Here is a 26,283-nt window from a genome sequence, read left to right on the forward strand (position 1 = left end):
GTTGGAAATGTGTGCTTTTAAATGTGAAAAGTCCGCCTTTGCTGCTTTTTAAGCACCAGAACATGTTATTCACACTAAGGCATGTGGCAAAAAATTACAACAACAATATTAATTGCGAAAACACTTGAGCCGAACTTTATGGATTTACGAATTCATGGGCTGTGTTTGTTTAGACTATTTGACCCAAAACTTAATGCGATAATGTAAGCTTATAAACCGCAAACCGGAGAATACAACAAAAATATATAACATATTCGGTTACATAATATTCTTGCACTAACTGGGTTAAAGCTCGAGGGTGTTTTATTAAGTATTGTCTAAATAGAGAAAAAAGAAAGAGCGGAGTTAAAATTTGTTTTGCGAAAGCTTTCGGTTGCACTTCTTAATAAATTATGACAACTCAGCAGGAAATACACATACTCGAAAAATCTGTTGATCAAAACCGAAGAACTGAAAATTCGACTGAACTTGTGAAACACGAACATGCGGCAAACTAGGCACTGAAACAAACCATTCCGCCAACAGGAAGAACAACTACAGTCGGTCTAATATTCCACACCACATGTTCTATGAATTTAATAAGTACGAAAAATAACGGGAATAACTTACTTGCGGAATTTGCACATTTTATTTGAATTTTCAAAATTACTTTAAATACAAAGTCGATAATTCCTTAATGCACATATGTAAATATAAATCGAAATTCGGAGCTTAGTTAATTGTTGCAGACGCTCCCTGTTTGGCAGTAGCGAGTCCACCCAAAGACTCTTGCAGAGAACGCAAAATGCCAATCGGTATCTAAACGGAATCAAAGAGAAAAGAAAATAATTTATAAAATTATTGTAATTCTCTTTCAAAAACTCACGTTCAGGGCACTGGTTACAACCGCAGGGCCGACGTTCAGGTTGATGTCGGGTAGCGGGGATGGCGTAGCAAAATTGAATTGATTCTTCTCCACTTGCCTGGTCAGTTGTTTCGAATGTGCGACACCGCTACCTGCGTTGTTGTGACTGTTGGCGTTGGCGTTGGCACTGGCGCTAGCTTGAGCAGCATACTGGGGCAAGAGAAGAATCAAAAGCATTTATAAAGTATTTTTCTTATACTAAATTCTAAAAAGCGGGTTAGTTTTATTTGTTGTAAGTTTTTCTTTACTTTCTGGCATTTGTAATAATGTGTGCTTTGGTTAAAATGAAAAGTAAACAAGCTTTGCTAAGATGTGTGTCCAAAAAGACCCTTGTGTATACGATACCATACCCAACTTAACGTCAAACTTTACGGCATTACCATATTTCATATAATTGTATGCAGTCTAAGGGTAAATCCTGTTTATATTTGCCCACGTAATTAAAATTTATATAACTTTGTAGTACAGAGTCTTTTATTTTTATTGTTTTTCACTTATCAAGCGGCTTTGGGAAGTGCAAACGTGTATACACGGCGTATACGTAATATTTGTGTTTCGCTTTGACGACTTATAGCCATGTGCGTTTTGAACTTTGAATGCAGACTAATTTCGGCGGCTCCCAAGCTATAATACCTTTCACAGGTGCATTTTATAGCATAAAAGAGTATACAAAGATCTTTGTCTAGATTTTGATCGATCAGTTTGTTAGGCAGCTATACGCTATAAAGGTCCGATCTGAACAATTTATTTTTAGATTGAGCAATAACCCATGATAAATTTACTGAATATGTGTTGTCAATTACAAAAGTTTTTCACGCAAAGACTTGATTTTATGGAAATAGCACAGTATGTATGGCAGCTATACGCTGTAGTAGTCCGATGATGGATGTTTCGACAAATTATCAAACTTCAACTAATTTTTTGTGCCATATATTTAGAATGAACTTTAATGATCCAAATATGAACTATTTTGGTCAAATACTTTTTGCCATTTTTCCGCTAGAGACATTATTTCATCAGTGTTAAACTTTTCTGGTTTCTCTGCGAGAAACTACGGCAAGTAATTTTCACAAGCTTCTCTTGAAGTCAACTTTACTCCATTAAGAGAGCTCTTCATTTATCGAAACAAATGGTAGTCCGATAGTGCAAGGTTATAGCACTGACCTGGATGCATCAAAACTTCCCAGCTCATCAGAGATGTGTCTGATCTAGCGTTGTCCTGATGGAAGACAAAGACCTTTCTATTAAACAGTTTGGCCGTTTTTTTCTAAAATCAACCAACTTGAAGCAGCTCATAGTGGATGATACCTTTCCAACCCACCAAACACTCAGCATAACCTTCGAGGCGCCGATCCTCTCTTTGCGACAATTTGATGAACTCCACCAGGCTTGGACCATGAACTTTTCACACATTATTGTCGTATTTGATCCACTTTTCGTCTCTTGTATACGCTTCAGTAGTGGTTTGATTTCATTTCGTTTTAGCAAAGAATCGCATATGTTAATTCGGCCCATTAAATTTTTCACAGACAATTCGTGTGGCACCCAAACATCGAGCTTCTTTTTGTAGCCAGCCCTTTTTAAATGCTTCAACACCGTTTGACGATGAATGTTAAGTTCCTTAGCGATGTCATGGCTGCTTATGTTAGGGTCCTAGTCAATCTTTTCTATAATTTCATGGACTTTTTCGACGATAGTTCGACCAGAACGAGGTGCATCTTTCACATCGAAATTTCCAGAACGGAAGCGTATGACACAATAGGATTGAGTTCTTCCTGGGTGATACAAACTTTATGGCAAACTTAATATACCCTATTCAGGGGGTAAAAAATGGTGCTTAGTTATGCAAATTATTTAAAAGCAATAAATAAGAATAATTTGGCTCAATTTTATTTTATAATTTTTAATATTTTTTATATATATTTTATATGCTCATTTTTTATGCTCATTTTTTATTCAGAAGGCTTAATGTTTCTGTTTCTGCGAAATTTCGCACTCAAGTAGCACTTTCTTCAAAGTGTTTAATTTCTGAAATCTTCATTAATGTGTAAATATCACACCTATTTCCACAACCACAACCAAATAATCTCATAAAAATATTATATATTTGAGTTTTATTTAAACAAAAAACAACAACAAGACGCTAGCCTGAAAGCACACCAAGTATAACTACAGTTACCACCAACGCATAAGCGAAACAGTGAGCAATAACTGAGTAGAGTAATTAAGCAAACAAAAACCAAATCAAAGCAAAAATAAAATACAAAAAAACACAAAAAGCGAAATAACAAAACCTGCTTGCAACAGCGACAAGCCACAAAATGCATGTAAATGCCGTGCTGTGCCGTTGGGGAGAGGGAACTGGGGATGCGGTGGCAACCGCGTGTATTCAACCGCACAATTTGCATAAAATGACAAGTGCAGGGACGTTTTTTGCGCATTATCCTTTATGCACGCGCGTGAGCACATAGCAGTTGACACATTGCCCCGTTATGCGTGATAATGGAAGACGGAGTGGGTGGGAGGGAATTGCATTTTTGCATTTACGCAGGTACAAGCGATACGAAACGCTGGTTGTGCGCGGCGTATGAGCAACTAAGAAAGCATTGCCTGAACCGCCCCAGTCAAGTTGCGACTGCCACCACTACAACGGTAAATTAAGCAGACACACCGCTGTGCCGCTACGTGCATCACCGTTTTTCAGTCATTATTTTCTTCCTTCAGCACCCATGCATATGTACATATTCATTTTCATGTTCTCTTTCACTTTTATAATATATATAATGCTTTTTGTGGTTTCGTCATTTTGTTTTCCACTCGGCCGTGACGGCTGTGATACCTGCGAGTGTTGTTGCACAGCAACAACTGATTGTTGGTGTTTGGTTTGTGTTGCATGCGGCGCATCTGGCGCGCCAACTCCGGCCTCGGTCGTCCTTAGCGTGTGCTGTGTTTGCAGTAGGCGCTCGCGTTGCCGCTGCAGTTGGCGCTCACGCTTATTGGGTCGGGTGCGTGACTTTTGGCGCAAGCGCTGCCTGCTCACAACGATGGTGGGTAGCGCAGCAGCATGCTCGGCGCTGACGGCTCGCTGTAGTGTGTCGCTGAGTTGCTGCTGGCTGTCGGCTTTCTCCACGCTGTCTGTGGTGTCGCTGCCGCTTGGTGCTCCTGCAGAGTGTTGTACAACGGGAACATATGTAGCAATTGGTTTCGCGTCGTATTTAGGTTTTTCTCCGGCAGTGGAAGCAGCGGCGGTGCCATCGTTGACGTCATCGCTGTCACCGTTAACGTTGCCTGTTGCAGCGTTTGAAATGTCATCACCACGACTAAGGATGTCGGTGCTGGTGGCATGGCGGTTGTCAGTGGTCTTGCGGTCGGAATTATTGGGATTCTTATTAGCGCTATTGCTGTACTCCTTCTCGAAGTATAACTGTCATTTGTTGCAATGAAAAATATTTCAATATATGAGGGAAGAGTAAGAGTCTAGATTATTTAGAGAATCATATAATAAGCCAAAACGTATATTTGGATTTCATAGGGTCTTAGTTCAGAGTCTCTTTCAGTCATCAAGGGCTTAGTAGTGTTGAACGTTAAGCTAAATAAGAGTTTCATTGACTAAGTCATAGCCTTGGTCAATTTAAATTAAAATTTTTACTTTTTTGGCATGCTTAGAGCAAACATGAGATGAGAGCAAAGTTTAGTAATAATTTTGATGCTCCGATAGTAATTGATGATAGTAGATGATAATACACGGAGGCTTGCTTGCTTTCATCTTCTTTTCTTTTAAAACATTCACTTTGCTCTTCACTTCACTCTAGGCTTAGCTTAAGCGATAGCCATATCATTGCAAATACTTACACTCGGTTTAATCAGATACTTTTTCGGTGGTCGGACCTTTTGTATGCCATCATACTGTGTTGTGTCGCTGGGGCCGCTAGTTACTGCGTCCACTTGATTGCTGAAAGCTCCCGGAAAGATGTGGTTTTTCGTGCTTGCCACGGTTCTACTGCCGGAAAAAGCTTGTGAACCCGCAAAACCTCCTCTGCTGGTATCTCCGCCAAGAATCGCTCCAGCACCGGTCTGTGGATTGGCCTCAGCACCGGCATACAACACGCCAGCGGCATTTCCTGGTATGAGTAGATATGTTTAAAATAATTATATAAGCTCATTAATATTTATGGGTCATCGAATTCGACCGAATTCCAATGTCAATGTTGAAAATGAACTCGATTCGCACACAAAGTAGTTAATTTAATGAACAAAACTCATTAAATAACTTTCAAACGCCTCTGATCTCACGAGTTTGTATTTTTTTGGTTGGCGCATGCATATTAACAGTTGTGGATTTATTGTGGTAAATATATTGCTTCCATATGAAAAGTTTTAATAAAAAGTGTTGGGCCACAATGTTGCCATAGAATGCTCGCATAATAATTAATTGTCGCCGAGAAAGTTTGAACAAGCTAAGTACCCATTAGGAAAAGGCAAGAGTTATAACATGAGAGTCGCAAAACAAAAACTCACCACTAAATATGGAAAGTGTGGTGAAATAATGCATTGCATTTGAAATATAAGGTAGATATGTAAGATTATCATTTGAACTAGTATTATCACAGTCAACGAAATTCCACCTGTTAGGCGAGCAAAGCTCCATATAAATTGTTGAAATGTATTCTTTTCGAATAAGTAGATACATTTTCGTGACATGCCAGCTTCATAGATCATAAGCGTACGTTTGTGTCATAAATTTCCTAGACACTCCTTTCTCAAGTGTTCAATACATTTCTGTATGCCTGAGTGGGAGCTTAATCGGACAATTACCGTAATTCACCGAACACTACTGTGAGTTGTGACTACTAAGTTGCAATATTTAAATGCGTTAAGTACTGCTCGATGAAATCTGTGATATTTTTCCAATTCATATTTGCTGTCAGCTTTTTGGCGTTAATCGTTATCGATTTTTATATGATTAAGTTAAATTTTATATTAATGAAATTACCATCCACACTGCCTCCCAAGCCAGCACCAGCTCTTTGCCCGAACGGCGTACCAGCCGAAGCGCTTAGGCCGCCATGCGCTGCATCGCCAGTGAGTAGACCACCCAGACCCGCCTCAGCGTGATAACCACCAAAATTTACGCCAAATTTGCCGTCTCTGAAGGTGAGAAGCTAAAAATAAACAACAAGTAAATAATAAGTCTGGAATCTAGCCAAATATAGGAATGTTTCTTCGTAAAAATAAGCAAATGTTGACAGTTAACGGTGTAGTTTTTATCAAACCACCTGCTTACATATCAGACCGACGTAAATTGGGCACTGCTATCATTTATGAGTTTATCGTGTTGCACGTGACAATTAACTGGCCCAAAAAGGGCGAAACTTTGACAACGATATCTCACTGCAATATAGATATATTTATGTTCAAACATATTACTTACAGACATATGTATGTGCTAAATGAGTAGACGACCGCGATCTTATCTCTGTCAAGTACAACAAATATAAATAGGCGGGTGGATATTTTCGATCCATCAATTCGTTATCATTATCAACAGGTCTGTACACTCAATGTTAAATATAATGGGCAGACGCATATTTAAACTTTGGGTTTCTCAGGCAAGACTACAAATAATCATAGTAAGAAGAGTTCGTAAATGTCTGATAGAAGGCATCATAATATTTCTATGTCCAGTTATATAGAAACAGTGATTCATTTTTTGGTAAATATTGGGTAGTCAAAAAAGTCTTCTCGTATTTTAATCAAACTTGAACTTCAAAATTCCGAAATTTCCAGAACGGAAGCGAGCGAAGTATTGTTGGGTTTCACGAACTGATACAGCATCGTCTCATTTTTTCCCTTTTTATATAAAAATTTGAATTTTAAACTTCAATATCTCAAGTACTTGTAAATATGTATGACGCATTGAAGGCAGACACTTTCGATCGTGATTTGTATGTTTTAAATGTTTTGTATTGGCTGGTTGTTGGCACTTGACGGAAACGGTGGCGATAGCGATATTAGTTGTGTATACACAGTTCTTTCTGGAGGGTTGTTTTGGCCAGCAGTTGTTCGATATTTTCGATAATGAGTAAAAAATATTCTAAAAACTCCGAAAAGTTTGTGTTGCTCTCACTTTTTGTCGGCGCACTAAGCGCATTGCCAGCGTTATCTGGTGGAGTCTCGTTGACGTGGGGTCAGGTGGGCAAGTATGCCTCGCCTATTTACGATGAAGAAATTAAGCTCACTGATAACAAACCGATAGTTGAAGTTACGTATCCACGACAGGTGAGTAACTAATATATATATATGTATATATTTGTGTGTGTTCGCATAATGTTAACAATAACGAAAGTGAAAAGAACAAATTCCAATCGTTTTTGGCAAAGCGCAGTCATTGAGTGAACAAATTCCCACTAATGATATTCAGAAGTTTGTGTGTTGGCAAGCGCGGGCAAAGATTTTTATAATTTTTTTACAGGGTAATCGACTTATATTATAAATAGAATTCTTGACTATTGTGCAGTTCAAAATATTCGACGAACAGCTATTTGACGAGCAGCACTTTCCTTGATCAGAATTTTTTTGTTTTGTAATAATTTATCATACACTTAAAGTACCGTTATCTTTAACCAATTTTTCCTCGAAGAAACTTTTTATGTCAGAGACTTATGAACTCTTTCAACGAACCTTGCCTCACAGAATATGAGTACCTCGATAATCGTGAACAACTACTGTACCATAACTGTTTTATGAAGTAGCGTTGAGGATCGATCTCATGTGTCTTTGTTCCTTACGGCGACGGTAAAGTTAATATCAAACAATTGCTAATGGTTGAACCTCTGTAAACCAGTGCCAGTGCACGCTCTCTTGTAATACTCACATTTCGATAAAATTTAATTTTTAAATTATTCTAACATTGGTCTCTCTTTGCTTCACAGGGTGACATCAACGAGTACATCATAACCGCAATGCACGCATTCGACACGAAAACACCACTATACACGATATCTGATGCGGAGCGCGCGGCCGATGCACATTTGGCAAGCGTGGATTCTGCAAGGGTTACGGTTCTGCGTGGCGGCGTTGGCTTTAATTACACGACATTACGATTTGAAATGGCAACGCCCGCTTATCAGCTATCAGCTGCAGACAGCGCCCCGAGCACTGGCGGTCATCCTGATGGCGGCAGACATGCGGGGCGTAGTAATAACTTACGCGCACACTATCAGCTCGTTATTTACGGCGTTGATTTATAGCGTGAATAATTGTATAATAAACTTTTCTGCGATTCTTTTTTCAAATAATCATAGACGAGCTTAGTTAAGTAATGGTTACATTGCAAATAAATTATTTTATAAATATAAGTCGCAGTAATAATTCGTTTACCCTGTTTTTGTTGAAATGTGTCCAAGGCAAGGAGCTGCTGATAAGTCGGTGAGTACAACACCTTCAATTCAGTTAGTTCTACTAACCCTTTCCGTATGCATGCGTATTCTGGAGATATGATATTTTTTATAGGGACAGTTCTTCTTAATGCTGGCATCTTATGTGTATTAGTGTTCTCTTTAAAGCCTTAGTGTGATATTGCACTGGCATTTAAATTGAAATTAAGAGTAAAGCTATTGCAGCGCCGATTTCATCTTAAATCAGAAGGAACCCGTACGTTTTTCCTCAAAATCAAACAAATTTTACAAAAAGCTGCAACCTAGGCAGAGAAAATTCTAAACTAAATGCGGAGAAAATGGTGAAAGCCGTGCTGGCAAACTACCAACAGCCAATCAAACACAGCGAATGCCGCAGCCGCGGCGGTTCACCTGTTCTTCACTTTCGCCTTGCCGACTACATTCGTAAACACAAACAACATAAAATTAACAGTTGTGTCTTTGTTCTCGGAGGCCAATGTCAACAGCCAGCATTGTAAAGATAATAATCATTCGAAACTAACGTCTGCAAACATGGACTCACTACTACAAATACAAATGGTACATGTATACCCTGTGGGAAAATTTCGCAGTAATTGACGTATTCGATATTCTGATGTCCTATGAGTTGTCAACCGACACCCTCTGCATCTTTTTCCTACGCGCTCGATTTGACAGGAAACAGTGAAACAACCGGGAGGCAATGAATAGGAATGAAGATGTGCGGTTGGCAGTTAGGACACTTCTGATAGGCTAAAACATGCCTTTCAGTTGTTGTAATAAAATCATGATTCAAATCTGGCCAAAGTTATCATGCATGTTCTTTCTAATTGAAAGACTAAAACATACTACTTTTAGTCAACATTCAAATCTTTTTGGCGAGGTTGGTATATTTTCTGTACTACATAAAGCTTATTGTGTTCGTGCAGGGTCGTATTTGTTTGTTCTTACACCTGTGACATTGTTTGCTTGCTACTTTTCCACCAAGTCTTTACAGCTGCTGTTGTGGTTGTTGCGGTGGTTTTGTGCAGGAGACTCTGCTCGGCACTTCAACTTACGAGGAAGTACATACATACCTACATTTTATTTAGTTTGTGATGTGACACTTCTCCTCTGAGAGACTGTTGTTTATACGCTGGCAACACGTTGCATGGGATATAATAGTTCTCTCATTGAGAGGTTGAGGATGCCGAAGATAATAATATATATATATATAAATAAACCGTTATGACTAGGTCACCAATTAAGCTACAGAAGAAATTTAAGCTGTGCTAAAAAATATGACGAGGCCATTCCATTTAATCCACTTCTCAAATCGAGCGCAAATGGATGAAACTTGGTTGTATGCACACCCAATTCCATTACAACGTTATGTGCGAATCTAACGATAAGATTTAACAACTTAAATTTATCTGAACAATAAGAAAGTAGGCGTGTAGGAGGTGTTGCTCCTATTTGTAGGTGAAGTTTCATATGCACATGTACATCGAATTCATTCTTTTTAACTACGAGAAGAATTATCGCAAACAGTGGTTCTGAGATGTGACAACTCTGATGCCGAGTTGCTATCAATATTCTATTTTTTCGCTCGGCAAAGGTTCTAAAAAGAAATGTTTGCTTGGGTTCAAACCTTACCTTTCCTTACTTGCTTAATGTTAAACTACAACAACCTGAGAAAATAGGTAACGAGCACGGCAAGTGCTGATGGAAGATTGGCAAAGCGCATGGCGTAAGGTGAGAGGCATTCATTCAAAGAGCGCTCAAGTGTGACTAACTACTTTCGGCCAATTTGGGTGCCATGCCTTGGCGGTAGCTTGTGTGCGTGTGTGTGCCGGCTAATGGGTTGGTGCGAGCATTGTGGCTTCTCTGTCCTTGCCGCGATGTCACACGAGCTTCTTGCTTTCCTTCTTACCTTTCTTTTGCGAGCAAATAGATGTTTATCGCAACTTATTCTGAAATTAGCATTTTGCAGTCCTTGCGATTCATGTGTGGGTGTGTGTGATCTTATAAGTGGTACGGAACATTTTTTGCTTTCTTTTCCTTTGCACTAGTGTGTGGGGCCGAAATGAAATTCTTATTTTCACTAATCTGGTTGGCCCTTTATTTTCTTCAGGTGCAAAGTTCATCGGTGATTTCGTGGGCTTTTTTTCGCTGTCCAGTTAAATTGAAATTGAAATTAAGCTCGTAAAGTTGAATGATAAGCGGTGTTTATTTAGACTGGCACCAAAAAGGTCGCAGTTGTAATGCTTTTCACGGTTTGCATAAATTTGCTCCTTGACATTGACAGGGTCGGTTTGTGCTGTTCGGTTTTCGGTTGTTCATCATGGGGTTGGTAGTTTTTCCCATCAGATATTTTATACCATTTGTATGAGACGTGAAAAGAAAGCATTTCACGGCAAAATTTATGCAAATAAAGTTTAGAGAGCTGTTGAGGTAATTGTTAATGCCTTTTAATTTAATCAATTTATACTATAACGTTGCCAAAAAGGCGTACAAAGGAACAGAAGAAACTGAACCTTGAGCTTTGAATACTTAAGAGTCGTTGCTAAGTGGAAGAGTTTTAGAACTACATGGTGTTTTGTAAATATTCTCCATTAGTTTGTACTATTTATTGAATTCGGAAAAAATCGCCAAACACGAAAGTCTGCTTCTGAAGTATTAGCTTCTAATGCAACACCAAAAGCATGAGTAGAAGTCGAGTGAGAATATTTTCTTAGTTCCACCTTCACAAATGATATTGGGTAGTCGAAAAAGTCCAGATGGCGCTCCTTTCTGTTGATCAGTTCTGGTCCTTTTTTTCCAATTGCCTGCTTCAATTTCATCAGTTGTTGACAGTAAAATGTAAAATCAATCGTTCGACTAGGTTGGAGCACCTCATGTTGGATGATACCTTTCCAATCCCACCAAACACTCAGCATAACTTTTCGAGGCGCCAATCCAGGCTTTGCGACCATTTGTTGAGCTTCACCAAGATATTTTTCGCATATTATCGTCGCATTTGATCCACTTTTCGTCTTCTGTTACCATTCGCTTCAGAAATGGTTCGATTTCATTTCGTTTCAGCAAAAAATCAAAGATGTTAATTCGGTCCATTAAATGTTCGGCTGACAATTCATTTGGTTCCCAAAGATCGAGACTTTTTTAAATGGTTCAAAACCGTTTGATGACGAATGTTAAGTTCCATAGTGATGTCGTGGCTGTTTAAGTGACGGTCCTGGTCAATCTTTACTATAATTTCATCGACCTCTTCAACGATAGGTCGACCAGAGCGATGTGCATCTTTCACGTGGAAACTTTCAGAATGCAAGCGAACGTACCGTTGTTGTACTACACGAACTGTTACATCCTCGTCTTCGTTAACTTCACAAGTTTCACAAAAAATTTTAATAAATATTAAAACTTTAAAGAACATAGTCATATGCAAGCAGTCTTCCTAACGAAAAATGGCAAAACTCTCTTCAAATGTCGTCAACAGCGGCCAATGACTTTTCCCTGAATAGATGTACCAAAAAGCTTGAGTTCAGTTTATTTGCAAATTTTGCTATAATTTTCGTCTAATGTTTAGCATTTGTTTCTCAAATTTGGATGGGAAAAGTTGTCATAGAAAGAGGTTAACAGTGGCCGCAGGTGACAAATGTCCAAACAAATTTAATAAATATTATTCATGTATTTGTGTTTATCAGCAGCACACTCCGGACTAACAGATAATCTTTTTTAGCGGACTGTTTGCAGAAATTTGGATTTTAATGTCTACATTTTGAACTATTAATTTTTTACTGTCTGGTAGAATCATTGTTTGTCTGTTGCCAAAGTGCGAAAATTATTATAATTACAAACACAGAACTGGAGACAAATCTAAATACGTACACATAAATTTGCATAAATTCAGAAGGTTTTTATAGATCTGTTGTATGCGAAAAGATAGTGAGTGCATGGTGAAAAGTTTGTAACGAGCAATGAATTTTAATATGCTTAAAGCTCTGCTTACTCGTAATCCTCATCTTTTTTTTGCTGGCATTATGAAAGGACAAAGAAGATAAGCAAACAGTTGCCAACGTTTGGAAAAACCTAGAGTGTAGCAAATCGAATAAAACACTGGTATAAGATGAACAGACTGGCATAATTACATTGATATGGAATAGCAAGAGGAAATAACAACTAAGAAAGAAAAAGTAGTAAACATTGTATGATGAGCACACAAATTTTGATAGGAAATAAAAATATGTCGAAAACCAACTGGAAACATTAAAATTTTCTGCTTTCTGTTTTTAAAAGAAAATGTAACGGATGATCAAGTAGAGCTACTTTTTCCAATAGCATTTTTTTGGCAGATCACTTGTGAATCGTGTCAAACTGACATTTTCTTTTTGTTTGGAATTATTTGACAGTATATTATTGAAAGAACAACGTTTACAAATCATTCAACTTTATTACGCAAATTCAGCTTCTGTAAAGAATGTGGTTCGCGCGCTTCGCTACTAAGTTCACAATTTGCAATACCGTCACCCATCGTGAGATCCAGCATTCATTATTGAATAAGATTCGACCTAATAGAACATAGTGTACTCGAAGACCGTGGATAGTCGATTCGGCGCTGTTCGCAGCAATTCGGATGTATGGAATGACTTGGCGCATTTTACTTTGATATCAAATAAAAAATACACATTCTGCAAGAATTGAATCCGTTCGACCTTCCCGAGCGACATCGCCTTGCTCATAGAGCTCTTGAAAAGTTCTAAGAAGATCCGACATTTTCGAGCCAAATTTTGAAACGAAGAGCAAACCGAAGAGATTCAAAAGCTGCGATTTCATTCAGATAAAACAATGGTTTGGTGTTGCTTGTCGGCCGAAGGAATCATAGGTCCATATTTCTTCAAAAATGATGCCAGTGAGAACGTAATCGGCGACAGTTATCGCGTCATGATAACCGATTATTTGATGCCTGAAATTGAAGCTCGTGATCTCGGCGATGTTTTATTTGAAAAAGACATCGCCCCTTCCTACACATCGCATCAACTAATGGATTTATTGAGAGAATACTTCGGTGAGCAGATAATTTCACGTTATGTGCCGGTCGATTGGCCACCAAGATCGTGTGATATTAAAGCGTTAGATTTTTTCCTATTGGGATAAAGTCTAAAGTCTATGCGGACAATCCTGCCCGATTCATGCCTTTGTGCGAAATATCACGCGTGTTATTCGCCCGTTACCAGTCGAAATGCTCGAACGAGTCATCGAAAATTGGACTCAACGGATGAACCATTTGAAACGTAACCGCAGCCAACATTTGAAAAATATAATCTTCAAATAATAAATACCAATGTATGTTCTTTTGAATGATTAAAAAATTAAATTTTATGTTGTCCAAAAGGTGATTGTGGTTATGAGTAGGTTAAAGGTGTATTTTAGTCTAGAGACATGAGTTTCGGGTGATTTTTGAAGTGTCGTAAAAACAAAACAATTAATATTTCATTAAGAATATAGAAAATAATGGCCCAATGTTTTGAAATACGGAAAAAACACAATTTTTGTACCACTGTTTTGATGGTTGAATTTTTAAAAAATGGTAAAATTAGAAAGTTGGGCACAAATTTAATAAACCTATAAAGAAAACCATCTTAAAATTTCAAAATCGGTCCAGTAGAAACTCAGAAAACATTGGTATCGTTTTGAAAAATCAGTTTCGAAAAAAATGTTTAATGTTTCAATTCCGGCTCAGAAAAATATCTACATCTCCGAAAATAATTTAACTTTTAAAAAATCCGTTTGTGTGCATACACTCTCGAATAATTATTTCTATTCCAGAACATCACCTAAATACCTCGATTTTTAATAAGTTCTAGCATCAGATTTACGATGACCAAGGTTACCTAATTTCAGTAGCTATTAGAATTGTAGTTGGAGCATAGATCATCTCCCTCTCTTTAGCTTGCTTGGCTGTTGGGTCACAAGTTTGCGTAATGGAAAATGTTCGTTACTTACAACAACTGATAATCGAATTTTGCATTAGCACTGATAATTGATGTAATTAACCACTATAAAAGCCAGTTTGCTTGCCTTAATTGCACAGGTAGGTTAGATATGAATAAATAAATTTGTGCAATGCTTCAGCTAGCTGGTTAGATCGTTTTGCATATGTGTTGTAACTTCTGTAGTGGGTTTTATGCAAGTCAAGTGAGTAAGCGCTTTGTTCCGCTTGATTTATGGTTCTTAGTTAAGAGTGTTCAAAGGTCGAGTGTTGCTTGCTGGTTTCATTGTCGCAAAATATATTTAGAACCCTTTGTTTCTCTTCTCTTGAACATTTCACAACAACATGCAAAATTTCAGACTTTTTATTTACATTTAATTTAATTGCCTTCTCATCAGTCCAGAAGCTTCATGCCGAGTCGTAGTCGACAAAATCTTTATTCCATCTTGTTCGTGAACCAGGTAGCAGAATAAGTTGCTTGTTTAGGTGCGACTCACTGTTAATAAAGTCATTGCATATCCGACGATATTTCTTGACGTTTTGAAGCAGTCACTAGGCGAATCGAATCGCCACTCCTCTGCTCGTTACGTTTAAGCCATTTTCTCTTATTACATATTTAGCAGTGGATAAACTCTTCCGCTAAATTTTATATAATAAACTAAGTGGTGAATTTAAAATAGCTATTAGTTTTTCATACAGCAAAGTCGCTAGAGAGTTATAGAGCAAACTTTAGTGTTGAGTTATCTAGTCTCTCTTTTCGGCAGTTATGGGATCATACTATTTTCAACCATTCATCTCTATTGTTAAGTCTCTAAAGATTTTAAAGAAAAATTTCAACTATATAAGGAATATATGAACAACCTATTTATACAAGCAATGAAAATAAATTCTATGACCGTCGGTGTTGACATAATAACAGAGCAAATAACAACAGTGGTGTAGTAGGTGGCGATTATATTTAATTAAAACAAAACAGGCGGAAGCCAGAAAGCGAAGAGAAATAATTTTTATAAAACGCTAAAATGAAGTTATTTATAAATAACGACAATTTCGATATTTTTTTGCTAGTCATTATTATAATTTTTGTTAAATATTTACATATATAATGTAAGTAAGTATTTGGATACGAAGTAGACCGCGTATTTGTTTACTACGCACATGGTATTTTTGATACTCGTAGTATATGTACGTATATAGCAGCCAAACACACATTCGTTTTCAGCTGCTTGTGTCTACATAATAATTAAAATAAGTACAAACGCACGAGCTACTAATTTGTATGAAGTATTTAAAGCTCATCTCGTACAAGTTTTTTACTAGTTTTTATGCACACACTCTGTGTTTACCTATTCATATATATTCGTTATTTGTTTTTCGTAATTAACTTTGAGTGTTGGTCCGTCGATTGGCTGCAATTGCAGCCGCAGTTTTGTGGCAGCCAACTCCGTTAAAAAGCCATGGTAATAAAAAGCCGTGTTGAAACATTTATGAAGACATGCTTGTGTGTGTGTATGAGTTCACGCAAGTGCAGTGTTGAGCAAATATTTACAGTAAAGAAAATAATTTTTTAAATTTTTTTTTGGAAACAATAGAAAGAAAGTACTTTTGGTTCCTTTACAAGATGGGTCTGAGGCATTTTTGTTTCCGTTATTTGTATGTCCGTTATTTCCCCTGGTTAAGAAGAAAATCTTTTATTGTTTCGTTAAAGTCAACATCTCTAGAAAAATGTCTTAAATTTTCAAGTTGATCCGAGTAATAGTTTCGGAGATACAGCCTTGAGAACTTGTACGCTCGAGGCTAGCCGTGCTAAGTGCGCCGTCTTTAGGCATGTTTTTCTCGAAACTGTGTTTTTGAAGTCGGTTGGCGAAATTTCTCGAGAACTACTCAACCGATCTTGATGAAATTTTACACAGGTCTTTGAGATACAGTTCTTAAGGACTTCGATTACAACTATTTGAAAAAAAAAATTTCGCGAAAGATTAATTTTTTTGTGAAAATGCCTCCCGAAAATTCAATTTTCAGTTTTTTTCCCCTTTATCCAAGTCCTAGGTTAAGGTTTTAATTAGAACACGCATTTCTACACTTTAAATGATCTTGTAAGGAATTATTAAACCAACGCGGAGACATATTTTTTCCGAAGATTCACCGAATATGGCGTCGTAATGGCCGAGTAAAATATTTTTTTCCAAAAAAATTCAGTATTTTTGTTTTTTTTGTTAATAGTGTAAATGTGTGTAACAATATGAAATTCTAATGAAATATTTAATTTTTTATCGGAGAAAAAATGTTGGATTTTTCGAAATCATGTAAAACTCGAGCTTTCCGAACATAATGGTTGGTGATCAACTAAATTTTATTCGATAAAATGAAGCCCCCTCCTGTTTGCAATGGAATGAGAAGATGTCGTACTCTGAGGTTTTCGAAACAACTTTTTGAACTTTGATGTTGGAAGGAAAGTATACTTGAGCCTGGCCGCTTTTAGAAGTTTCTGTATCTCAACGAATTCCTTGGGGTAATGAGTCAGCAGAATTTAAGTACAAACTGAATAACTATAAATTTAGAGCACCTTTTGAGAAATATTATTTAATTCACGATCATTTCTGTGATTTACTGTACTCACCCGTATATATGTATATACGCATAACCGATTGGAACTGCACATGTATTTGCACGGCTGAAGTTTAATAATAGATATACCTTCAACTATTGCAAATATCTGCTTACCTGCGCACAGAAGCGATGCTTTAAAGAGCTTTTTTCTTAGTCGCGTTAATTTGCAAATGGCGAATGAACAAATTTAATTAACTTATGTTATTGTATTAATGAATTGCCCGTGGTTTGTGGCTGTGTTGTTGCTGACTTTGGTTTTGCCTCAACCGTTTTTCTACATCAACACTATGAAGTTGCGAGACACTCACACACGCACACACTCACTCAAGAATATAAATCTGCCATTCCTCGCTATTGCACACATGCTGTCGCGCACTCACATAAATTACTCCATTATTTCGTAACGGAGTAATGAAAAACCGTAAATACTGTGTGTATGTATGTGTATTCAATTGTAAATATTTGGTGTTTTAATGCTCAATTATTTTAATGTTTTTATAAAAAAGTGTAATAATTATAGCAAATGCAGTTATTACGAAGGTAAAAACTTAATACCGTTCATATGAGTGCGTGTGTTTGCCTGTGCATATTGCGGTCACTGCCGCCGGTGCAGTAATGTTCCGTAGTTTTACTGCTCAGGTTGGCTAATCGGTCTGGTCGACTAACCTCGGCTGCAAGGAACCATAATCTCAGTCTGGCCTTATAGCTCGAATAAAATAAAATTTGTAAATAGTGGCACAAAATATAATTTGGCAGCTGATGAAGTTCATAAATGCTTTTTTATAAGCTAGTTTTCGTATTTGCAGACGGGGTACTATTTCGCTATTTTAGAAGGCTCTGAAAAAGTAATCGTATTAGACTAGTAAAAAGAAATCCATTATTTTTGCAGATAATAATATTTGTATAAAACCATAATTTTACCAAAGTTAAAATTATCCGATTTACATGAAATATAAATCGTTTTGTTCAATAACTTGTTGGAATTTTGAAGATAATATCATAAAGCCACTGTCCTAGAAATCTTTATCATTTCGGGCACAAAACTAGAGCAATACTGAGGGGAATATCCACTAGAAGAACTATACTATAGGGTAGTAATCACTTTATGCCAAGTTCAAACTACAAGTTGGATGCATAGGATTATTCCAATCGCTTCTGGCGAGTCACTATCGATGTGTGGGACATAGTGTTGTTCTGATGGAACACAATTCATCTCCTTTTGCACACTTCTGGGCTATTGCTTATTTCAGACTGTCCAATTGTTGACTGTAGGAGAGCAGTTTGGATAAGAACCAGCTGATTCTCTGCCAATCGCACCAAACAAGTAGCACAACTTTTCGAACAATTAATCCTAACTTAGCTACCGATGGCGCCGACTCGCCAATTATTTTATAACTGTTTTTGCTCGGTGTTGTGATCTATCATCGCCAGCAGCCATCTGCTTTTGACTTTGTCGCGATTCCGTCACGATTTCCGGAAAGAATTTCGAACCGTGAGTTTTGTGGCGTTAACTACTGTGATGGTTTTTTGCGACATTTAGCTTCTAGCTAATCGAAACAGTGCTTATATGGTGGTCGGACTCAATGATTTCCATCGATATTGCAACCTTTTGTCTTCCAGAGCATAGTTAATCTTTCATATCAACATTTTTGGAAGGGAATCGGCGAAAAATTGTGTATGTTTAACTCATAGAGTAACGACACCATAAACGCTATTTACATTTTCAGTCACTCAGTTTGTATTCTCGTCTTTTAAAAAACTGTCAAATATGGACTACTTAACACTAAACTGTCTGTTTGCTTACGAAATCTTATCTTTCTAACGCATCATCGCGTGACACAGATTACTAAAGCTATCTATTGAAAAATAATATTAAAATGGGCTTCAAGCGCAGTCTTCACTGAGGATGACTGTTTGTAATGGATCTCGTAACTGAACTCGATTTGGTATTACAAAGCAATAAAACTGGTCACGTGGCACCAGAATAACCTAACCTATTGAAAAATAAGAGTCTTTACTAGAGATAATATCTAGGCTAAAGTTTCCTTCTTGGCATCCGATATATTCACATTTCAAGTATTTATTTGTATATATACCTTAATAGAAATATTTTAGTACCAGAAATAATGCGAGGCTGATGGAGTCGGACGAAAGCGATTTTCGTATTCGTATTCGTATTCGAATGTTAAATTATGTCATTATTAAGCAGTTGTGCGTTACTTCACCAAGTGTTTACTATTGCTGAGTATTTTAGAGTTAAGCAGCATACTAAGTACGCCTTTATCTATGTAAGGAAACCGATATTTTGTACACTTATAGACCTCTGGCTTTAAAAATCCTTTTTACGCTGTTTTTATGAGCATAAGTCCATAGTAAGCTGTATGAAATATGCCGTTATATAATAATATTATATTCTTCTGAGAAGTGATCGTATATATTTTCATTAGCCCGGTAAAAAATATACTGAAACTTTTTCACCCCTCAGTTTTGGAGCCAATTAAGCGAGAAAAATATATAAACGGCTTAAATGCTGGCTTTCCTTTACTACACCACTACCATAGTAATAATTAAGTTAACTTAAATAATTGGTTTTTGTTTTTCATTAAACGTAAATTGCTGACTCACCTGCGGCGTGGCGGCTGCCAAGTGTAGCACATATGCCAGAGATAGGAATTTCAGCAACATTTCGGTGCGCTATGCGTGATTGTGAGTGTGTGCTGTGTGTTTGTTGCTGGGACGAGTGTGTGAGCGCGGATTGAATTAATTTGTTGGCTTCGCTGCCGGCAAATACAAAAGACAAATACAGGAATTCCTTTGCGCAATTGAATTATATTTATTTAAATTCAATGGTTTCCCTTAATCGCGCTCACAACAATTGAATAACTGATTTTGCATTCAGTGCGCGGCGTACACGTCGGTTCTCGATTCTCCGCGCTGGCGGCTGTCTCCTGCGGATACACAAAGTGGGTTTGTATGCGCGCGCCTTTGGAAAAAATAATGCTGAAATAAAATTTATGGATTTTTCTCGTTACTTTTTGCACCACAGCCGATTCAAATTAAACACTTGTAATGAGCATTCGATTATATAATATTTTTTCCGCAAACAATGCTTGCAATCGTACGTTTTGTATTCGCTCGAATCACTTTTCAAGTTTCAAGTCCGTTGCCCGTGGCCGCTGGTGTTGCACTGATTTAAAGCCGCGGCTGTGCTGGTGTAAACCTTCCTGGCGTTTCGCCAACAACAACAACATGCGCACGGCGCTGCTGGTCGCGCTTCAAGTGGTACCGGCGCGGCAGCTTGAAGCTTCTACTGCTCACAGCTTAGAGCTTTGAGTAATTAACATGTTCTTGTTTTTTTACAATGTTTTATTGTGTTATTATTATTGCCTTTAGCTTTACAGTGGCTACTGTGGTTGTAGAACGCGTTTTATTTGCTCGTGCTTTGTAGGTTTTCGCTTGCCACTTGGCCGGTTTGCCATAAAAACACAGTAAATTTGCCAACTTTTCCACTGCCCGCCAGAAGCGTGTACGTGTGTGCGTATGTGTGCCTATTGCTTTGCATGTACTTCAGATGTAAGCCGGCTATCTTGACTCATATGAGCGCMTCGGCGCTTCGGCTCTCCGCTGGGATCTCATGTTCGCACTTTGATTGGCCGATCCGGTTCTGGTTCAGTTGGAATTAAGCGCATTGTTTTGAATTTAAATTTGCAAAACGAGAAATTACGTTATTGTTCAAGGTGCAATTTTTTCCGCAATCTTTCAAATTGAAAAGACACAATAAAATARGTTTAATTGAAGAAAAGAACTCAAGCAAAATAGATTTGATATTTCTTTAATTAAGTACTTATAAATATTGGTATTCGGGATTAATGTAAGCAGTTATATGGAAAGTTTAAAACATAAATCCATACAATATGTTGTCTAAGACATGCTTTCAAATAAACATAAAACTACTGCAATGAGATATTTTATTGAATAAATTGTTTATCAATTCAAGTAGAAATTGTGGGTGACTAACGGTAATTATACTCGCTTTTCAAGTTTCGGTTCTTTCATTATTGAAAGATTATTTATAATCTCCGAATTCATGTCTGAGTTCATTCAATTTTACACTTCGAAGCTGAACTTTCCAGCATTAGTTCACTGACATTATTGCCTCTCGCTGAACTTCTGAGCTTTCCTATCTTCCAAAGTGCCAATAAACCACAAATGACTTCATAACAAATATACGAGTTTTCTTATCAATTTTTTTCATTCCAGGAAGCGAATAAGTCGAAAGTTATATGTCGCATACTAGGACCCTTTAGGCTTAATAAATCGAATGGCATGTAGATAAATAAAATTCGAATAGCTGACATAACATATGCCTTATTAACTGTTATTGTTCCTGGAGGCGAATAAGTTGAAAGATGTATGATACGCTCTAGAACCTTTACGGTTCAATATTCATAATGATATGCATTTAAAAGTCAATAATAGCATTTATATTATCAATTATCAGAAGCGAACGCTGCACGTTATATACAAGCACTTTTTTGACTAACGGTTGTCAAAATAAGAGAAAACAAATTTAATTTACAATAATAGTTTCACTGAAAAAGAATTTCACAACAAAAAGAGTAATTTATGAAATTTGAGTGAGAAAATTTGCAAACTTTTTGCTTTTCAAATGACGGCAATGAAGGCTTTAGGTGGGAATAAATTATGACAAAGCACTGGATCTTGATTATAAAAGTGATAAATTTTTTAATAAATCCTCTCTGAGCATCCTTAGTTTAACGGACGATCCATAATACCATATGATCAAATTTGACCCGTACTGGTTGGTGCAACCTTTATTTATTTTGGTGTGAAGTTTGACATATATATGTCAATTAATGTGTGTTTCGCAGCTGTTTGTTTATGACGCGAAAAGTTTGGCTGGCGATTTTTATCATGGAAAAAAGGAAACAATAAGTTTACAACTTTAGGAGTGTGTTTCCAATGTAATCACGGCTACTTTATCATGAATACAAGTATTTGAGTGACACAAAGCATTCGGCTAACGTCATGAAGTCATCGAAAATTTGCCTCATGCGAATGGTCCAACTCTGTTGACAAGAACTTCGAAAAAGTTAAAGAAATAGTATTCAAAATTCGCCTTGTGGGTATCAGAGCGCTAGTAGAGTCAATACCACACTTGTATCAAAATACCTGAATTTTGAAAGAAACTATGTCGAATAAAGATCGCAAAAAAGATACTTGACAACTACTTGCTATACTTTCATAAAACGCATCATTATTGCTGACGAGATATGGACTTACCGATCTAAACGGAGCTAGATCTGCGGAATTAGAGCCCTTGGCCGAATAAAATCCGCGTCAATTATGGTGCGGCTGTTGTGGCCAAACCACCACCCATTGCAGACGATTCTCGCATTGGCACGAGAAACGAAAGTAATCCTGGCGCAGCTTCGCTCTGGCTTGATTTCTATTTATCCAGAATAGATCCAGCGGGCAATGAGCCATCGGATGACACTAGTCCTGCTAAACCTACTCATCTGACACCTTTCTCCCCACGGTCCGACCCCGTCGAAACATTACGTTTCCTGGGCCTACCGTAGGATGACGTCGACGACAACTTAACTAATCCCTACCATCCTAACGGAGATTAGGTACCCATTACAATAACAACAACAACGATAAAAATGTAGATTTATGACGTCAACACTGTGCAACGATCCAGCGAATCGTTCTCTAAAAACACCAAATATATAATATATTATAGCAAGGGTATGGAAAATTGGAGGTTATTGGGCGATAATAAATATTTATTATAAGTGAAAATGCTTTTTTTTGTCAAATCGGGTCACACTATTCTATTTTTTTTTTAAGCAAAATTGCTGAGTAATATGGATTTAAAAACCTGGTATGGTCAATATAAAATAAACATAAACAAATTAGCAGATCACACAGTCTGATTATAGTGTGTTTGCCAACATTCAAACCTATCCAAAAGAAAGCCTCTTTTAGCCTACGATTTAGAGCGTAAATTTATTCTAATATATTCCAAACTGGTTACAAGCACACACACACATGCTTATTCCATAGAAGAATTTCATGCTTCTGTCTATCTCTATCACCAAGTCTATAGATTTCTATTTTTTGGCACTTCTAACCCTGTCTCTTATACACATCTAGATGTGTATAAGAGACAGCACACACACATGCTTATTCCATAGAAGAATTTCATGCTTCTGTCTATCTCTATCACCAAGTCTATAGATTTCTATTTTTTGGCACTTCTAACCTGAGGCGAATGGTTTGCCGAAAAATTAATTAAACACAAGCTAATTTCGTATTCAACAGTCGCATGCATCGTTGGTAGCAGCAGCGACTAATGCGATGATATTTACAAAAACAAATGCGCGCTGAAAATTTAAATTACAAAGTTTTAAATACTTGCGAATTATTTAGCAGTGCAGGTGTGTGTGTGTGTGTGCATGTACATGCAATTACTATAATGTAATTAAAATTAATAATATCTCCTCTAAAAGCACTTCCAAACATCAAATTAATTTTTATGAGCAAATTGTCTGCAGTAAGCTCAAGAGTTGGACATGGGCATCTGGTATTTCTATTACCATCATCAGGTTACATCAGAAGCTAGCAGATAATGTGTTTGCTGGTCCTCCAATGGCTCGCCCTTCACACACACACACACCCACCATTGCACGTGTTTATGTCTCTCCATATCTACCTAAGCGCTGTTCACACGGCTGAATGCGCAATCTGTTGGCTGCACTTGGCAGTTGAGCTGCGTAGAAGCAGCTCTCTAATCAAATCTACGCGCTTTTATTAATAATTTTTAATTAATTTCCGACAACTGCACGTCATACGCTGCACTGATAAGCGTGGCTGCTCTTGTTGTTACTGTTGCTGTTGCCGTTTTTCGCTTTTTGCGAAATAGACGCGAAGGAAGTTCAGTGAAGTTAATTCGATTTGTTGTTTTCAGCTGCCATGATCGGAGGTCGTTTACTTTCCGACCAAGCGTGTAGCTAGAAAGGCAGCCAGTGAACATACTATCATGCTATATTTGAATGTGTATGTGTGAATATGCTTCAGTAAGCTTGAAATGGTTTTTAATCAACGCATTAAGCATTATTCTCTAAAAGATGTGCTAAAGACAAGCATTTGTATATGCACAAATCCATGCATATTCCTATGGACACTCCGAAACGTTTTATTAAATATACCGTGTCTGTGATTTTTATGCGTTTCAAAGCGTTCTTCCCTGAAAGTGATTGCAAATAATTAATTGCGGCCTGAAAGTATGCTTTCGAGCGCATTATGAGTCCGTGAAATAGTCGCGTTGCTAAAGCTTGAGTTGCCACTTTCCGGTATTTATTATAATTATATTTTATTACATAAACGCAGGCGCTAAGTATCTCTCAGTAAAATTGAGTTATTAAATACGCCGCAATCAGTATCTTTTGTCTGTCGGAGCAGTGGTTAATGACGAAAAAATTATAACATATTCTGTGTGGTTCTGAACGAAGTATCTTTTGTGCTTATCTATGGTTTTGTCTTTATGGACTATAGCTAAGTGTGGGTATAGTTTGGTTGAATCTATTTTCAGTATTCACTGGTCAACAGGATCTAAAGTGTGTACAAATGCTTTACAGTGTAAATTGAACTTACTTTTTCGGGAAAATCCAGCTGCCGAAGAGAGCTTAATGCTATGTCCAAGCCAAAGTGAACACAAGCTCGAGTTTATGGCTTTAATCGAATTATTAAGTTATGTGTTTTAAATTTGTTATCGATTCTTATATCCTGGAAAAGGGATATCAAGTTTGCAACGATGTTTTTAACACCCAAAAGGAAACGTCGGGGGTCCTATAATGTACATATATATATATGCATGAATCTTCAGTGTAACGCGCTGATTCCGTTTGTATACACGCAAATCACTCTCTGACTTTTTAAAATATTGGCTTGAAATTTGACACACATATAAACAGAACGGAATGACGTTCTCATTTTTTCCACTTGACCACGTAATTTCGAGAAATTTGGCAATGATTATCATTTAAGGTGTCGCTATAATCTCCCCAGAAATTGTTTCGATCAGACAACTATAGCGTATAGCTCCCAAGCAAACTGAAAGATCAAAATAAGAATAAAGAATAAGAAGCTAGAAATATGCAAGTGTGAGAGGCATATTATAAGGGGTTACATAGGTTTACGGATTTCAAAAAATCGATTTCTTCTTATTTTTTTATTAAACTCTACAATCCCACTAGACCTAAATACCTAAATTTCAACATGACCCGAGTAATAGTTTCGAAGATACAATCTTGAGAACTTGTGCGCTCGAGGAAGCTGGGTTTTTGAAGCTCCCGAGAACTACCAATATTCATGAATTTTACACAGGTGTTTGAGGTAAAATTATTAAAGACTTGGACGAAAGATTTTTTTTCGAATCGATTTTTACTGGAATTTTCATTTTTTTTTGTAAAAATGCAAAATTAAAAATCCAATTTTCAGTTTTTTTAAGGTTTTACCTAATCTTTTTTCCAAGGGGTATCGCAATGGCTGAGTTTAAAATATATTTTTTTCAAAGATTTCAGAATTTCTTTATTAATAGTGTAAGTTTGCAACAATAAAAAATTCTATATTGAGAGAAAAATTATGGAAGAAGGCTTTCTACTAATCGAGAAAACCCGTGTAACCCCATTATATTTGTTTGATGCGGCTTTGGTGGAAAAACTACCGTTGAGAAACATTTCTCACAAAATTATCGGGAATTCATGCAAATATTTACAGTGAATCATAATTGTAATATTCGAAACTTACTCAGGAATGTAGGGATATGGTATAACTTTTTTTTGGGGTACAATACGGTCAAATTTTTTTCTATTTTCTTAGTGTGTCACGTCGTGCCTTGAATAAGCATCCTCGAAATGGACTATTAAAAAAACTATTATTTAGATAGGGGTTGTACATTTCTGAGGAGGTGGTCTGACCATTATAGAGAAACTGGAAACTTAGATGGCAAGCCATGAGTGTGAGGACTCACGTGACATCTAAAAGTGAGGGCAAAGCTGTTGTTCTACTTTATGGGAAGAAAATTTTGCTCAATCTAAACCATGCTGCAGAATTTGGTTTATAAAGGGATTATATATATTTCTAAATAGACTTCAAAGATTTGGTGTCAAACGCAGCAGTACTTTAATCAAACTCTTACTTTTGAAAATGACACTACCAAGTAAATAGACTTAATAATAGACCTTAGCGCCGTGGGTATCTGGCTTTGCCGTTGCTTTGGCAGGTCTAACATATGAATTTTTGTTAATAATGATCGTCTTTTTTATCACCAGCCACAATCTGACGTTTAAGCTGCATTT

The 26,283-nt window shown here is 37.1% G+C and overlaps 2 protein-coding genes across 4 annotated transcripts in view; one reads left to right on the plus strand and one right to left on the minus strand.

The window, feature by feature from the left end:
* Nucleotides 1–592: 592 nt before the first annotated feature.
* On the minus strand, nt 593–20,166 carry LOC108974515. Of its 2 annotated transcripts, none has more exons than XM_018942404.1 (7): nt 20,020–20,166; nt 19,523–19,897; nt 5,898–6,066; nt 4,757–5,025; nt 3,744–4,328; nt 866–1,054; nt 593–798 (listed from the first exon to the last, which is right to left on the minus strand). In XM_018942404.1, exons 2-7 carry the CDS (start codon nt 19,580–19,582, stop codon nt 712–714), a joined length of 1,359 nt encoding a protein of 452 aa, XP_018797949.1. In that variant the 5' UTR covers nt 19,583–19,897; nt 20,020–20,166; the 3' UTR covers nt 593–711. The 2 variants fall into 2 exon arrangements, with proteins under 2 accessions (XP_018797949.1, XP_018797950.1); XM_018942405.1 differs by having other exon boundaries at nt 19,523–19,845; nt 19,930–20,166.
* Nucleotides 6,817–26,283, plus strand: part of LOC108974517 — a 28,003-nt gene continuing 8,536 nt past the window's right edge. Inside the window, exons 1-2 of one of the 2 annotated variants that reach the window (XR_001993802.1) lie at nt 6,817–7,183; nt 7,837–8,332. Coding sequence is in view for 1 of the 2 variants with exons in the window: in XM_018942409.1 (XP_018797954.1) it covers nt 6,983–7,183; nt 7,837–8,154 (519 nt within the window). In the remaining variant the exon portion in view is untranslated. Of the gene's footprint in view, nt 7,184–7,836; nt 8,495–26,283 lie in introns of those variants that run through there. The other variant, XM_018942409.1, reaches the window with a different exon arrangement.

Source organism: Bactrocera latifrons, unplaced genomic scaffold (assembly GCF_001853355.1).
Source record: "Bactrocera latifrons isolate USDA-ARS-PBARC rearing strain unplaced genomic scaffold, ASM185335v1 scaffold_56, whole genome shotgun sequence".
NCBI classification, from domain to species: Eukaryota; Metazoa; Arthropoda; class Insecta; order Diptera; family Tephritidae; genus Bactrocera; species Bactrocera latifrons.